We start from the raw sequence: 13,758 nt of genomic DNA on the forward strand, positions 1-13,758 counted from the left end.
GGGTGTCTTTCCCAAGCTGACCAGGGAAGGGTCCGAATGGAGCACTCGAGTTGCCGAACAACATGTATCGGATATGAAAGAAGGTGTGAAACTATGTACATATGCACATTTATAACGGCTGAGGGCCACATGAAAAAGCAGGAGAGCCGGAAGAAATATGGCCGACCGTAGGGCCCAGCAACACAGAAAGCTAAGAAATCACTCGTTCCTTGCGTGGATGGCCACAGAAATGAAGCTAAATGTTTAGTAGTAGATGCATGATAAGATCTGCTATATGTAATGAACACTGTGGCCACCATATTGAAAGTGGCCATCTTGAATTCGGGTTCACAGTGTAAAAGAGAAAGTGGGTCATGTGGGATAAGAAATAGCACTGAAAACTTACCAGGAATACATTGGTGTTAACCATTCTGTAGTAACTATTGTGAGTTGAAGCGTAACATCCAAGAAAGACGCACAGAAACTGTCAAAATCGCCCCAGTATGGCGCAAAAGCTAGATATACTTAATTGGCGAGCCACTGTTAAGGAAGTGCTAGACCGTGACAAGGTATATTCTAATTCATCATTTAGAATAGTTATTTCTTCTTGTGGGCATGATAATGAATCCCCAAGTAGTTGTGTCATTATTAGTGAGTGAATTCAGGACGTGTAACAATCCCTCTGCAGAAGATCAGAAATGAAGTTAGTGAACATTGATACAGTGATCGAAGAATTTCAAACGTTAGAGAGAGGTGATAGCATTATCAGATGAGGACGAGAGAGAGACAGTGACTGTGATAAGAGTAGTCACAGTAACCCTCAGGAAGAAACTGGTGTAACTCAATGCATGTTCGACGATATAGTAACTCTGACCAGAGTAGTAGTTCGTTCTACACTCCATACCCACCTAATAAGGAGCCTGCAAAATATACGAAGCCAACAGTTAGAAAATATGTATTACTGCTGGATGGAGACAGAAAAAACTTTAGGTAAATGAAGCAAAGTGTAATCTGTGTTTTCACGCTACAAGTTTCTGCCCTTCGTAACTTTGAACGAAACCGAAACAAAGGGTCTGTGAGAAAAATAAACAATGAGGTATTACTACCTTTTAAAAGTACGCGGGCCATGAATGGAATAGTTCATGATCAGACAATTAAAATGTGTTAGATGCATATAAAAGAGGACATGGATCCAACGGGCGCTCTGCAATTCCAAGCATTTTGGTCTTGGATTAAAAAATAAAATAAAATGAAAACATAGCAATATTGTGTCATGCAAAATTATTTATTCCGTGTTCAAAATAGCCAAAGATGAGCAAGAATTACATCAAACTGCAGAAAAGTTCCTTACTGAAACAAAGTCTATAATTTTTAAAAGAAAACCTCAATTTAAGTCAAGTTTTTAACAGTCCAAAGTAGATACGACAAAGAAATGTATTCAGGCACGACACTGGCAAAGAAAAAAGTGTCGAACGAGTGTATTGTAGCATAGGATCAACGACTCGTATATGGTAATGCCCATTATATCAATGGATGGGAAACTGTTTTCGCCATTATTTCTTATATCCGCTGAACCTACGGGTAAATTCCTTGCAAAGATGCCTGACATCGCATCGATATCAAGGCATTTGCTATTAAATCAGCAAGTATGTACAAGGATGATTTAAAATTTATTTCTTTAGGAAGTATTTTGGCTACATGTGAACGACAATCCCATTTACTCTTGATTGATTCGTGGTCTTGTAACAAAGATGATAAACTGATGCATTCCCCTGTTCCGCATAGTATTGAGTTTCACAATAAACTTATACCTCCTAAATGCACTGGACGTATTCAACCTCTAGACGTTGGATTCTTTCGCACGTTTAAACAGTACGTATGGTTTATCATGGATGCTGCATTGAATATTGATGGGTTTCATGTACGACATCGTGACAACTTCATCGGTCTCCAAGCGTTTCACACTTCCAGTTTAGTGCTCCTCGGTTCACCAATTTCATTAAACATGCCTTCTATATGGCTGGATATGTTGAAGACAAACCGGGGAAATTCCAGATTGAATGTCCTTTTGTTTTGATTATGAAACATAATCGGATTGTCAGCAGCATCAGTGTAATAATTCCTGTTTCGTCAGGTGTGGACACTGTGAACAGCTCTTGTGTTTTCATCACACTCTTGTAGATACTATTCACATCAACTGTTCTTCATATATTGGTATATACCGTTATCAGTATACTTACTTATGTGATGATATATGTTATTTTCTTTGAGAAGAACCACGTCGTACTTGTACCTGTAATCCCCAGTCTTCCTTTGTGTCAGGTTTTTTAACGTGAACAATTATCCATCTTTAACACTGCAATATTACCAGCTCTTTGCATGTGCAAACGTTCTTTGTAATCTTTCTCTAGATGTGCATTCTGTGCCAACATTATTCCAGCAGGTTATTCCGACGTTTGTTCAAATATTCCTTCACGACTTTCTTGCAGGTTGCTTCTCAAGTCACAATACAGTTACTGCAGAAAGGTTAACATCAATGATTTTTTTGGTAAAATTTCAGTGCTATTTCTTATCCCAGATGACCCACTTTCTCTTTCACATTGTGACTCCGAATTCATGATGGCCACTCAATATGGCGGCCATGATGTTCATTACATATAGCAGATCTTATCATGCATCTACTACTAAACATTTCACCTTAATTTCTGTGGCCATGCACACACGGCACGAGTGATTTCTTACCTTTCTGTGTTGCTGGACCCTACGGTCGGCCATACTTCTTCCGGCTCTCCTGCTTCTCCATGTTGCCCTCAGCCGCTATAAATTTGCATATGTACATAGTTTCACACCCTCTTTCATATATCATACATGTCGAGTGCCTCGTTCGAACCCTTCCCTGGTGAGAGCTGACTTTGGACTTAAATGGCACTAAAACTGTCACCAGCCAACTTAGGGACACTGAAAACTATGAATCCGACACTAACCTTGGTCATTTTTAATTATATTTGCATGTCACATTCTATCCCTCAGGATTATTAATGGCGGTAATGAATTTTGATGTAAACAGCATCGGATGTCACTGTTCTTTCAGCGACCCCGAAAACTACAGATTCGACATTAATATCAGTTGTTTTCGATTATTTTTTTTATATGTCATCCCCTTCTATTCCCTCTAGGTGTGCTAGGGGATCTTATCTTCACTGAGGAATTGAAATAGGACCAATAGGGTATCGAAACTGTCATCAATCTGCTCATGGACCCCGGAAACTATGAATTTGACACTAATATCGGATTAATGAACTATAATATATACCGACAAACGGTACGAAGCGATTCTCACATCATAATAAGGTAATAAGGTTCACATAGACATGTGGGGAAAATGCATGATTTCGGAGCTACGGCCGTCAAAAATCAGGAAAAATTTCATTCCAACACGCGTTATTCCGAAGAGAAACTATGGAGTCCATATCAGCGCGTAGAAAGTCGCACATACGACATCCGAAAATGCATATTTTATCAATGAGGTGCAATGGGGGCGTAAGGACATAATTCCCAACAAGAAAGTTAGGAAAACCAAAAATTGATCAAAAGATTGCGATCTTGGCCAATAATTAGTTTTTGGATCAGGGGCCACAAAACTTCTAAACGACCCCTAAATCGAGTTTTCGTATTTTCTTCGGAATAAGCACATCATACTGAATTAAGTAAAGGTTCGGGTTTGGCTACACTGAATGTATTTCTACAGATATAAGACATACAAAAAATTTTTTTTGATTGAATGAAATATATTGGATTTTCCATCATGGGCCACACAATTTTTGAACGGCCTCTAAATCAAGATTTCGTTCTTTCTACGGAATAAACACATTATATTGAGTGAAGTGATAGATTGAATTTGGCTACACTGTATGTAGTTTTCAAGATATAAGGCGTATAAGAAAATTTTTGATTGAATGAAATGTATTGGATCTTGGATCAGGGTCCACAAAATTTTTGAACAACCTTTAAATGAAGATTTCGTATTTTCTACGGAATAAGCACATCATACTGAGTTAAGTGATAGTTTGGTTTTGGCTACACTGTATGTAGTTCCCCCAGATAAGACGTACAAGAATTTTTTTGTTGAAATATATTGGATCTTTTGATGCAAAAATCCTCACGACAGAATTCTCAGATATGCTCTGATTTCAAGGTGGGTTCAAAGTGGGAAAAGGTAAGTCTTGACAACGATAAACACGAAATGTGTGTGTGATAGTGTCAAGTTATTCTGCATTTATTTTTCAAGTGTGATAATCATGAACAAAACCAAACCACTTGGCGTAACAGCCATTTGTAGGCCAGAGGCACTGCAACACCATAGATAAACATGAATGGTCTCCTCAAAGTTTTAGTACCTTCTTCTCAGTGGCACCCCTATTAAAAAATCCTACAGTCAATAGGACTTCCTGCACTAATATATAACATAGTTTGGAAGTCTAAAACCTTCTATCCTTCCTGGAAATGTTACTTAGTGTCAAGTAGAAACATATTTTATTTTTTTGCATTCATGACAACTGCAAATAATTTACTCTATTGGACGTTGATACAAATTGTGATGCAGTATTAGTATTCAGTATTTAAAATTCTGTGAAGATAGAGTATACCATCATTCAGAAAGACTTTCGAATGTTTTTTTCTTTTCTGTTATTTATATTTGGCAATGATTTTTTAAACTAAATTGATCTCCGTAATATGCACATCAGAGGATTTTACCTTCGCAAGCTACAATTCATTTTTTTTCTTCTGCCACTTTAAAGAGGCGTCTGAGGAAAGCTCAGGGAAGGTGTAATGAGAAATGAGAGAGTTTTTTTTTTCTTTTTTAATAATGTGCTGAAAACCACGAAGGCAGACGCTTCCATCCTATTCTACAACAAAGCTATAAACTGCAGACCATAATGACAGAAGATTTTAAGTGGGATATATTTCTTCTTTGCAATGCTTCAGTTCACTTAGCCAAGCGCATACACTACGGAAGATAAGCAAAATGATCAGTGGACAATGAATAGATCATCTATCCCGGCACCAAAATTATGCAGTAGTAGTTGTTTAATTAGTTAATATATACGTTTGAATTCCAATACATTTATGAATAATTAAGGGTATTGCATTTCAAACAACGTAGAGGTTCTTTTAAAATCAACAAGAGTAGAAAATAATTTAGTCCCATCGCATTCTTCCATGATGTTCCGTAAAGAAAGCCCGTCTGCATAAGAATTTAATATTTCTGTTCTTTCTATCCGTTTATCACATTCCTTTATCTATCTATCTATCTATCTATCTATCTATCTATCTATCTATCTATCTATCTATCTATCTATCTATCTATATCTATATATATATATATATATATATATATATATATTACCGCTCAAAAGTTTTCGAACACTCTGGATTTTTGTAAGTATCTACTGTGATCCTATTAGTTTGGCACGGAAACTTTACCGACTTGCATGGGAAATACTCCTGCCTATTATTATTATTAAGTATTTTTTTCCTATTGGCAGGTCTTGGGACTAATGAGGTTTATTTTTTCTGTTTTTCCTTCTTCTTCTTTTTCTTCTTCTTAATTTTCAGTTTGGGCCTGGAAATGTTTCTCCCATGTTTCTGATTTTCAGCCTATCTTTATCCGTTTAGCTGAAATGCCAAGATGTTTGTCACAGGCTTTAGTTAAATCCTGTATGTAGTTTCAAGTACTCTGGGACAAGAAGAATGAAAGGGACGAGCATATGAAGGATTAAGGATCACACGCAAATTCAATGTCTAACCTCTACAGTGCTGACGTCATCATCAAGGGAAGGGGACAAGTACAAAACGGAATTAAATTTAACTACAGCAAACTGGCATTGGAAAGAGATGGGGGGAAGTCAGCTGCCAAGTCGGGGTTATTTTAACATAGGTACCCTCCCGACATCACCTCGTAGGTGAAAATGAAATGGAACCTTTGAGTTTTACGTCCCACGTTTTTGCCGGTTAGCCTAAAGGAGACGGTGATGATGAGTGATGAATGAAATGGTGGAATGAAGAAAGTGGGAGGAAACGGGAGAACCCCGACAAAACCCACGCAGACGGTGTTTGTCCACCACAAAGTTCACTGCCTCGTAGATGGAAACAGAATACTACAGACCCGGTTAAGTTGTTTTTCCTAAGTCAAATGAATGGTATAAGGAGAAAATACTGCAATACTCACAAAAAGATGCCGAACCAAACCGAACGCCATAAGTGCAGTACAAGTCAGTAGACAATATCCATTATCAATGATACTATACTACCACCACTACAACTTATTATTATTATTATTATTATTATTATTATTATTATTATTATTATTATTATTATTATTATTATTATTATTATTATTATCCAACCCGAGCCGGCTCAAGCTGTTCGCTCAATTGAACCAAGCCGAGCCGGTTGACATCACAACCCGGTTGGGTTTCTGCTTGGGCTCAAAATTTCGCCGTGTAGTACCCATTGTGTGTTAATGGTAAGAACTACATACAATATCTACTTTATATAGATGCTCACGACATTTGAGGCTGTCTCGTTATAAAAAAAAAAATCTATTGTCTCGTTATCGAGACGAGACGAGATGCGAGTAGTGTCTGTCCTCGTGAGCAACACTAAAAGTATTCCACTTTACTAATTACATGTTTTCATGGCTGTTGCTTTCCAGTTTAATCAGGCCATGATTTCAAACTGAGTTAAAACGAGCTGGACGAGCAATTCATTTATTAAACTCGACTCTGCTCGAAACTCGACCTCAAAAACGCGACTCAGTTTGAAACTCGACTCGAGAAAATTACCTTTGACTCGAATCGTGACCATCCCTAGTGAAGTCACAGTTTGCTGTTCAGATTCTCAGTAAAATTCTCACACAGGGCAAGGAGACAGCAATAAACCCAGGGTCGATAGAAGACAATGGTGGCAGGCAAACAAGGCCTGGTCGATGGTTTTGCAGATACACTACTCGTACATTGGTGGCTAATCGAACACTGCCAACCTTGATTTATTCTATTCCTCCAACTTCATTTCCTCCTCTTTTTGTTCAACCTGTTATCCTTCTCCTACCTCTGGTCGTAAACGCCAACTCCTACGTCATATGTTAGGGAGTTGGAAATGACTGTTTTAATGCATTTTGTTCCTCATCTAAAATGTTGAAGTGCATAATTTCTTGATTTTACTCGGTTGAACGTGTCACAAATGTAAAGCACAAATATCATGTATCTGTCCTTCATTTCAACTGTTTACACCTTTACTTATATCATAACTAGAGACCGGATGTTAGGCAATATGCCTATTCTTTAATATTAAAGATATGATAAAACATAACGTTTTAAAGTTTATATAGGGGGTTATAGGGGGTATATATAGATTTAAGCCAATTTTATTTTGACTATTTTGAGCTTTACTGCCTAAATAATTACTTTAGTGCCTAATGTTGCCTATTCTACGCATTTTCTTCAAAATAAGCCTTCATTTGGAAAATATATAATTTATATAACATAAATAATACATACATATATACGTATATTATGTGTTTGTAAACACAAGCACGTTGTACGTTACAATATATACACAGGGTGAACTTCAAAGATGTGCACATACTTCCGAGTGATTAATGATATCAAAAGAAGACAAAATGTCCTCTTGTAGTTTGTCGAATTCCCTGTCGTGTGTGAGTGATAGTGATGCCAACTTGGAATCGAAAATCGAATCTTGACAATTGGAATGGAACAGATAGATGTGCACATACATTGGCAGGTGATTCGTGACATGAAAAGACGACAAAAAGTCCTGTTGCATGTGGGATTCTGCGTCGTGTACGAGTGATAGGGGTGCCAATTTGGAATCGAAAATCGAATCCTGGCAATTGGAACGGAACAGATAGATGTGCACATACGTTGGGAGGTGATTCGTGACATGAAAAGAAGACAAACAGTCCTCTTGAATGTCACGAATTACCTCCCAAAGTATGTGCACATGTCTCGTTCCAATTGTCAGGATTCGATTTTCGATTCCAAGTCCTTCCAAGTTGATTCCAAGACAAGAAGTCCTCTTGAATGTCACGAATCACCTCCCAAAGTATATGCACATGTTTCGCTCCAATTGACAGGATTCGATTTTCGATTCCAAGTTGGCCTCCCTGTCACTCGTATACGACGCAGAATTCCACAACATGCAACATGACTTTTTGTATTCTTTTGATGTCACGAATCACCTCCCGAAGTATGTGCACATCTTCCAGGTTCACCCAGTATATATGGAATGCATAACAAGCTTCGTTTTTATATAAACAAGAAAAGACGATATTGAAAAAGAAGTATGTTTCTATATTCTTTGAGCATTATTTATGACTTGAATCTATTTTTAATGGTATTGAGTATTTATCTTCATTATTTCGAGCTACATTTTAGTGCCTATTTTACTGCATATTTTTTTTTAATTTTTAATACCTATTTGCCTACCTATGTTCTAGGTCTTTAGTGCCTAAACACCCAGTCTCTAATCATAACAAATCATAATATAAAAGTAAATCTTCAAATACTTAGTGCTTTCTGGACTTGGGTTACCTTATGAAAATGGCAAGCACATTTTCCCTGAAGAAAATCTTTGTATCTTGCTGCCGTGATATTGAAGGTGTCCACAAGTTCCATATGATGATGACGGGCAAAGGCAGCTAATCCTGTGGAATGCAGCAGCAGTTTCTCCTGCTGAATCTGAAAATAATGAACACGAAAACGTGAAAACAAATATATTAAAACGAACGGGTGTTTAATGACACTCCAAATTAAAGGCCACACATAACTATGAAACATAATTTCTCACCACGCAAAGTCGCTTAAAAACACGAATTTCAGGGATGTCAACTCTGGTACAGATTCCAGACATGTGCTCCAGTAAAGATAGTAATTCCTTAGATCCGCTTTTCCCAATCTTTCTGATGTCACAGAACCCTTGCAGCAACTTTTAATTTTCCGCGGCCTCCCATGGAGTCAAAACTTACTTTTTTTAATGTACCTAAAATATCACAAAAATGAAATGATAAATTATATTTTTACAGCACTAAGTGTGCCATTTATGTCAATGCAATACTGCTATAACTGGTAATATTAAAAAAGAAAAAATGCGATCATATCAGCTTTTTGATATGATACGAATCTAGGCCTAATATTATGAATTTAACATTCATCTAATGTCATGGTGATTCATCTTTCAGCTTAGATTGACACTTTTGATATTCTTTCTATATTTTATATTCTGTTCTACTCAATTGCCTACATAAGTAATATATATTGCAAACATCTCAGATGTAAGCAATATAATGTTTAATGAAAATAAAATGTCTCACGGATCCCCCACTCAATCTCTTTGGTCCCCGGAAGTCAGCGGACAACATATCAGGAAACACTGCCTTAGGTTTTAGTTAACAGCTAGAATGTAATTGGCTATATACGGAAGTCTCACCTAATAGTTTTTATAGTCCACCGTATGATCACCTTAAATTTAGGAGAGAACGAGCGTATATGGGGGAAATTTCTACTATACAATAATATTTAAAACGGCCTAGTGTATACCTACCAAAAAATTTAACATCTTTATGACAGCTTTTACAGTAAGTTATTTCTATAACGTACGTAATTTAGAGGCTGCTGTACAGCATTCCTCCAGATAAATCAGATGAACCACTATCTTGGACAGATATATGCAAGCTTCAAATATGTTATAAAATTGCCGCATAGGTAGCACTAGTGGAAAATGAGCTGTGGAACGAAAAGATTATTTATTATGAAAAAATTAATCGTTTCAATGTTTTTTTTTTTTTTTTTTTTTTGAACAGCATGACTGTAACACCCAAATTTTCACAGATTTTCAGAATAATACTATTCAAGAACTCAAGAACTCGTACATAGATTTTCTTTCGAAAAGTAGGGTCATTTAGGAATATTTCGACACGTTAAGAAACAAAGCGACATTACTCTGAACGTTACGGTAATTTTATTTAGCAAAAGCGATAATGCTTGACAGTTGAAAATAACCCTTGCCCTTGCTATAAAATACAAAATATTCACCTTGAATGCAGTACTGGCAAATGCAAGAACACATAAACGGAATGGTGCGGATCAGTAGATTTTGGAAGTCTTGCTGGAGAACTCGACACTTACTATGGGAGATGTTGACACCGGGCTTACATTGTTTCAGTTGTATCTCAACGGGCTTGTATCTCAACTCAAGTTGTAATGAATCGCACCAAAGTTTGCAAGTAACTCATATGTAGATAGTAGAAACCTTACATCTAGTATTTCATTACGTTTCATGTTTGTTTTAAAGGACACTGTTTTCAAAGATGCGAAAGATTTCATTGTGTATATTAACAAACTTTGTTTTCAACCTGTTTTGCAACATATTGCTTTCAATATTTCACTACGTATAATAACCAATACTCGAAAATCACAATTTAACACAATCATTTTCGGAACACGAATGATTAAGGCAAGTGAATAATAATGGAATAATGGAATAGTGGAATTGTAATGTGGGAGGAAACGGGAGTACCTTGAGAAAACCAAGGGACACGATGTTGTCTATTACAAACTTACTTGGCCGGAGATGGAACGAAGGACCCCACGCATCAGATGTAGGCGCTCTACTACTGAGACACGGTATTTCGACCTAAATATCTCACCCCATGGATACAATCTTGATTAATATGTGTGCATTATATACACACACACATGTTTATACATTTTCTAATTGATTAATATGTTTCAACTTTTCTTCGACCACATAAAATGTCAATGACGTATTTTGATCATGGATCATTTTGTGGCAACAGCTGTAAATAACGAACCACACGCACACAAATCGAAAGAGAGCACCTGCAATTGACACATCTTGTGCAAGCCAGACAAGAGCCGCAGATTACTCGGTTATGGTTCTGCTGTCAACATAATGAACTTACAATGGGAATCTGTTTATCGTATTACATTTATATTTTGCAAATACTTATCATCTCACTGAATTGTATTTAAAAAGACAGTTAAATTTAGTCACCAAGAAGATCCGAACATTATCATTTTGTATCAATTAATTAATCCAAATAAATGTATACAGTTTCTTCAAATAAACCTCTACCATCCATAGAATACACAGATGTATGTAGTTTATATTGTATGAAGTGGTTGGTTGGAATTTAGCGTCCCGTTTCGGCACCAAGGTTGCATAGGCCGTGAAATTACAGTTAAGGTGGAATCCAAACCTTTGTAATAAGTTAAAATTTTAAGACTCTTCCACTGGGAATCGAACCTGAAACCCCGTTGCCGAGAGTGCACATGGTAGCCACTAGAGCATCACGGAGACCTATTGTATGGAATTTATAATTTCAATTGATTAATAGACACTTGTTTGGTTTGAAGTAAGCCCACAGTTAGAAGTTTGGCAGCAGTGCTTTAGCAGATGAATGAATTACTCTGCTAGTCACCTCATAACATATGTAGGAGGAGCAGAAAATAGCATCTTGCTTGTAAAACGCTAACAATTATATCACAGGTATATTTTTTATCTCCAATTTGGCGCTCAACAAAACAGATTTCTGTACGTATACTATTATCTAAAATTACCAATTTAAGGTGATGCTCTAACTTAAATATAGGGATTCACTAGAAATCAGAATTGTATCAATGCCAAGAATTAAAATAACTTATTGATTTTGAAAGTCAAGTATTATCACATCATTGGTGGAATCAGCGCTCAATGTTGTAAATAAACACAATAGTTTCAAAGGCTCCAACCATCTAAAGCTAGGCTTTCCTGCGCTCTCCTCCAAAGCTCGAAAATAATCCTCCTTTACAACACCGCTCGTAAATTACGAAACAAAGACTGTTTTTCTAAAAGAACTAAATCTACCTCCAAAAACTATGGCATTACAACTTAGTCTTTCCACAACAAAGTTGGTATTATCTGCAGCACATGTCTCAAATATCTCTTTGTGTCAAGTCACTTTTTTCCCCGCTGAAACATAAAAAGTGTTTCTAATCTATAATGATGGGTAGAGGCAAGCTTTGTATAAAGCTCTGAAGAGTTTGTAATCAGGAAGAAGAGATGCAAAGTAGGGTGGGACATTTTCAGAAAACGTCAATTAAGGTGACGTCAATTACATGGTGTGGAAGGGTGTGACATTTTTCTCGCTTCATATTGCTCGATAAGGTGTAATTATTGAGGTGCAAATATTTTCAATTGTGATAAACACGCGAGCAAGGAAATATGAACACGTGATTTTAGTAAAGAAAGGCCAGTGGTACGCTGTGATTCATATTTGTTTAAAAATGTTTTCCGCTGTGATGAAATTCAATGAAGATTTCAGCTGAATTGTTTCATGTAGAGGGCGTATCAAAATCGGCTAGAGTATTCAAGCGGTGGGCGTTGCTTCAGCAGAGCTTGATTCATGTATTGTAGTGAAAATTTTAAATAAAGATATAATATTTGACATTAAAAAAATGTTTATAGTTTATATTGTCTTTTTTTATTTAGCATTCTCACATTTTGACCTTTAGGCTGAAGGAAATGGCTGAACGGATTATTAATGAAAGTGAGTTATTAACAAGAAATTGGCGGAATGAGCATGTAGGAGTTAAGACCTCCAAAAAACCCACAGTGCCCATCACAGACTAACATGGCCTGGGATTGAGCAAGGCATCCCTGGCAGCAGATGTGAGAACTCCACCACTGAGCCGCCGTGCCTCCTATTTCTGGCTATTGTCTACGCACAAGACCATCAATGGTATTAAAAACGAAAAGAGTGGCAGACGTAATTTGAATATCCAGCACTCTTGGAAGCAAATAGTATAATGGAGTAAAAACTGTTTCGTACGAGGTAATTTTGGGTTATAGATTGTGCACCAGCCACATGCACCCGATTCAAGTGTCCTTGTTGTTCGGAACCCATGTAAATGAATATATATCACTCTTTATAACCTTGATGTTGTATAAGGACGTAAAACAACAATGAACTAACACCGCTGGGCACAATCTAAACGTTCTGGACGGAGAGGTTAAATTTTAAGCTACGGTATAGCAACTCAGACATCAGACGGACCTAATGAGACCCGACTATCAACATATTCACTCTCAGTGTCAGTGTGTGAGGTTCAGAGGTCAAAAGTGGTGTGAGGACGATACAGGGTGAGGTTCTTATGTTTTAGCAAGAAGCAATAGAGGGTACATTAAAATATTTCTGAATTGGTTTAAAGTATGAATCAATTATTAACATCTGCGTGGTTACAATAGATAGGCAACCGAATAGGTTGAAGCACGACCTCAAATTAATTCACCGTAATGAATAGAACTGATGAAGAAGTGAAACGGATTTTTGTTCGTCCCTCTTTTATGCTCTTTAGACTAAACGAGACGGATGATTAATGAGAGTGAATGATTGTAAAATTATTTTTTATGTTCTTCCATTGGGAATCGAACCCACGATCATGTGCATCAAAAGCACACACGCTAGCCAAATTATAACTGATATTAAACTTTATAGATCAAAGTTTGACTGAAGTTGAAAGATTAAGAGATGGTGTGACACCGAATGGCATCAACCAGTTAGAAGTTAAGATACTGTAAGACTGCAAGATCAGTAGGTGATAAGAGATTGAGTGGGTTTTCCACACATACACACAAAACTCAGCTCTGACCCTGACACCAATTTATTGTATAAATGCCCTAGCAGCATCCTACTAAATA

At 36.8% G+C, this 13,758-nt stretch overlaps 1 protein-coding gene across 4 annotated transcripts in view; it reads right to left on the reverse strand.

The window, feature by feature from the left end:
* Positions 1–13,758, reverse strand: part of LOC145688349 (cadherin-like and PC-esterase domain-containing protein 1) — a 1,309,510-nt gene that overhangs the window by 32,700 nt on the left and 1,263,052 nt on the right. For all 4 annotated transcript variants that reach the window (XM_081762492.1, XM_081762493.1, XM_081762494.1 and 1 more), the window contains one exon: positions 8,592–8,738. In XM_081762492.1, coding sequence (XP_081618618.1) covers positions 8,592–8,738 — 147 coding nt within the window. The remainder of the gene's footprint in view (positions 1–8,591; positions 8,739–13,758) is intronic.

The sequence above is a fragment of the Thermobia domestica genome, chromosome 6 (assembly GCF_964235325.1).
Source record: "Thermobia domestica chromosome 6, izTheDome1.hap1.1, whole genome shotgun sequence".
Classification (NCBI taxonomy): domain Eukaryota; kingdom Metazoa; phylum Arthropoda; class Insecta; order Zygentoma; family Lepismatidae; genus Thermobia; species Thermobia domestica.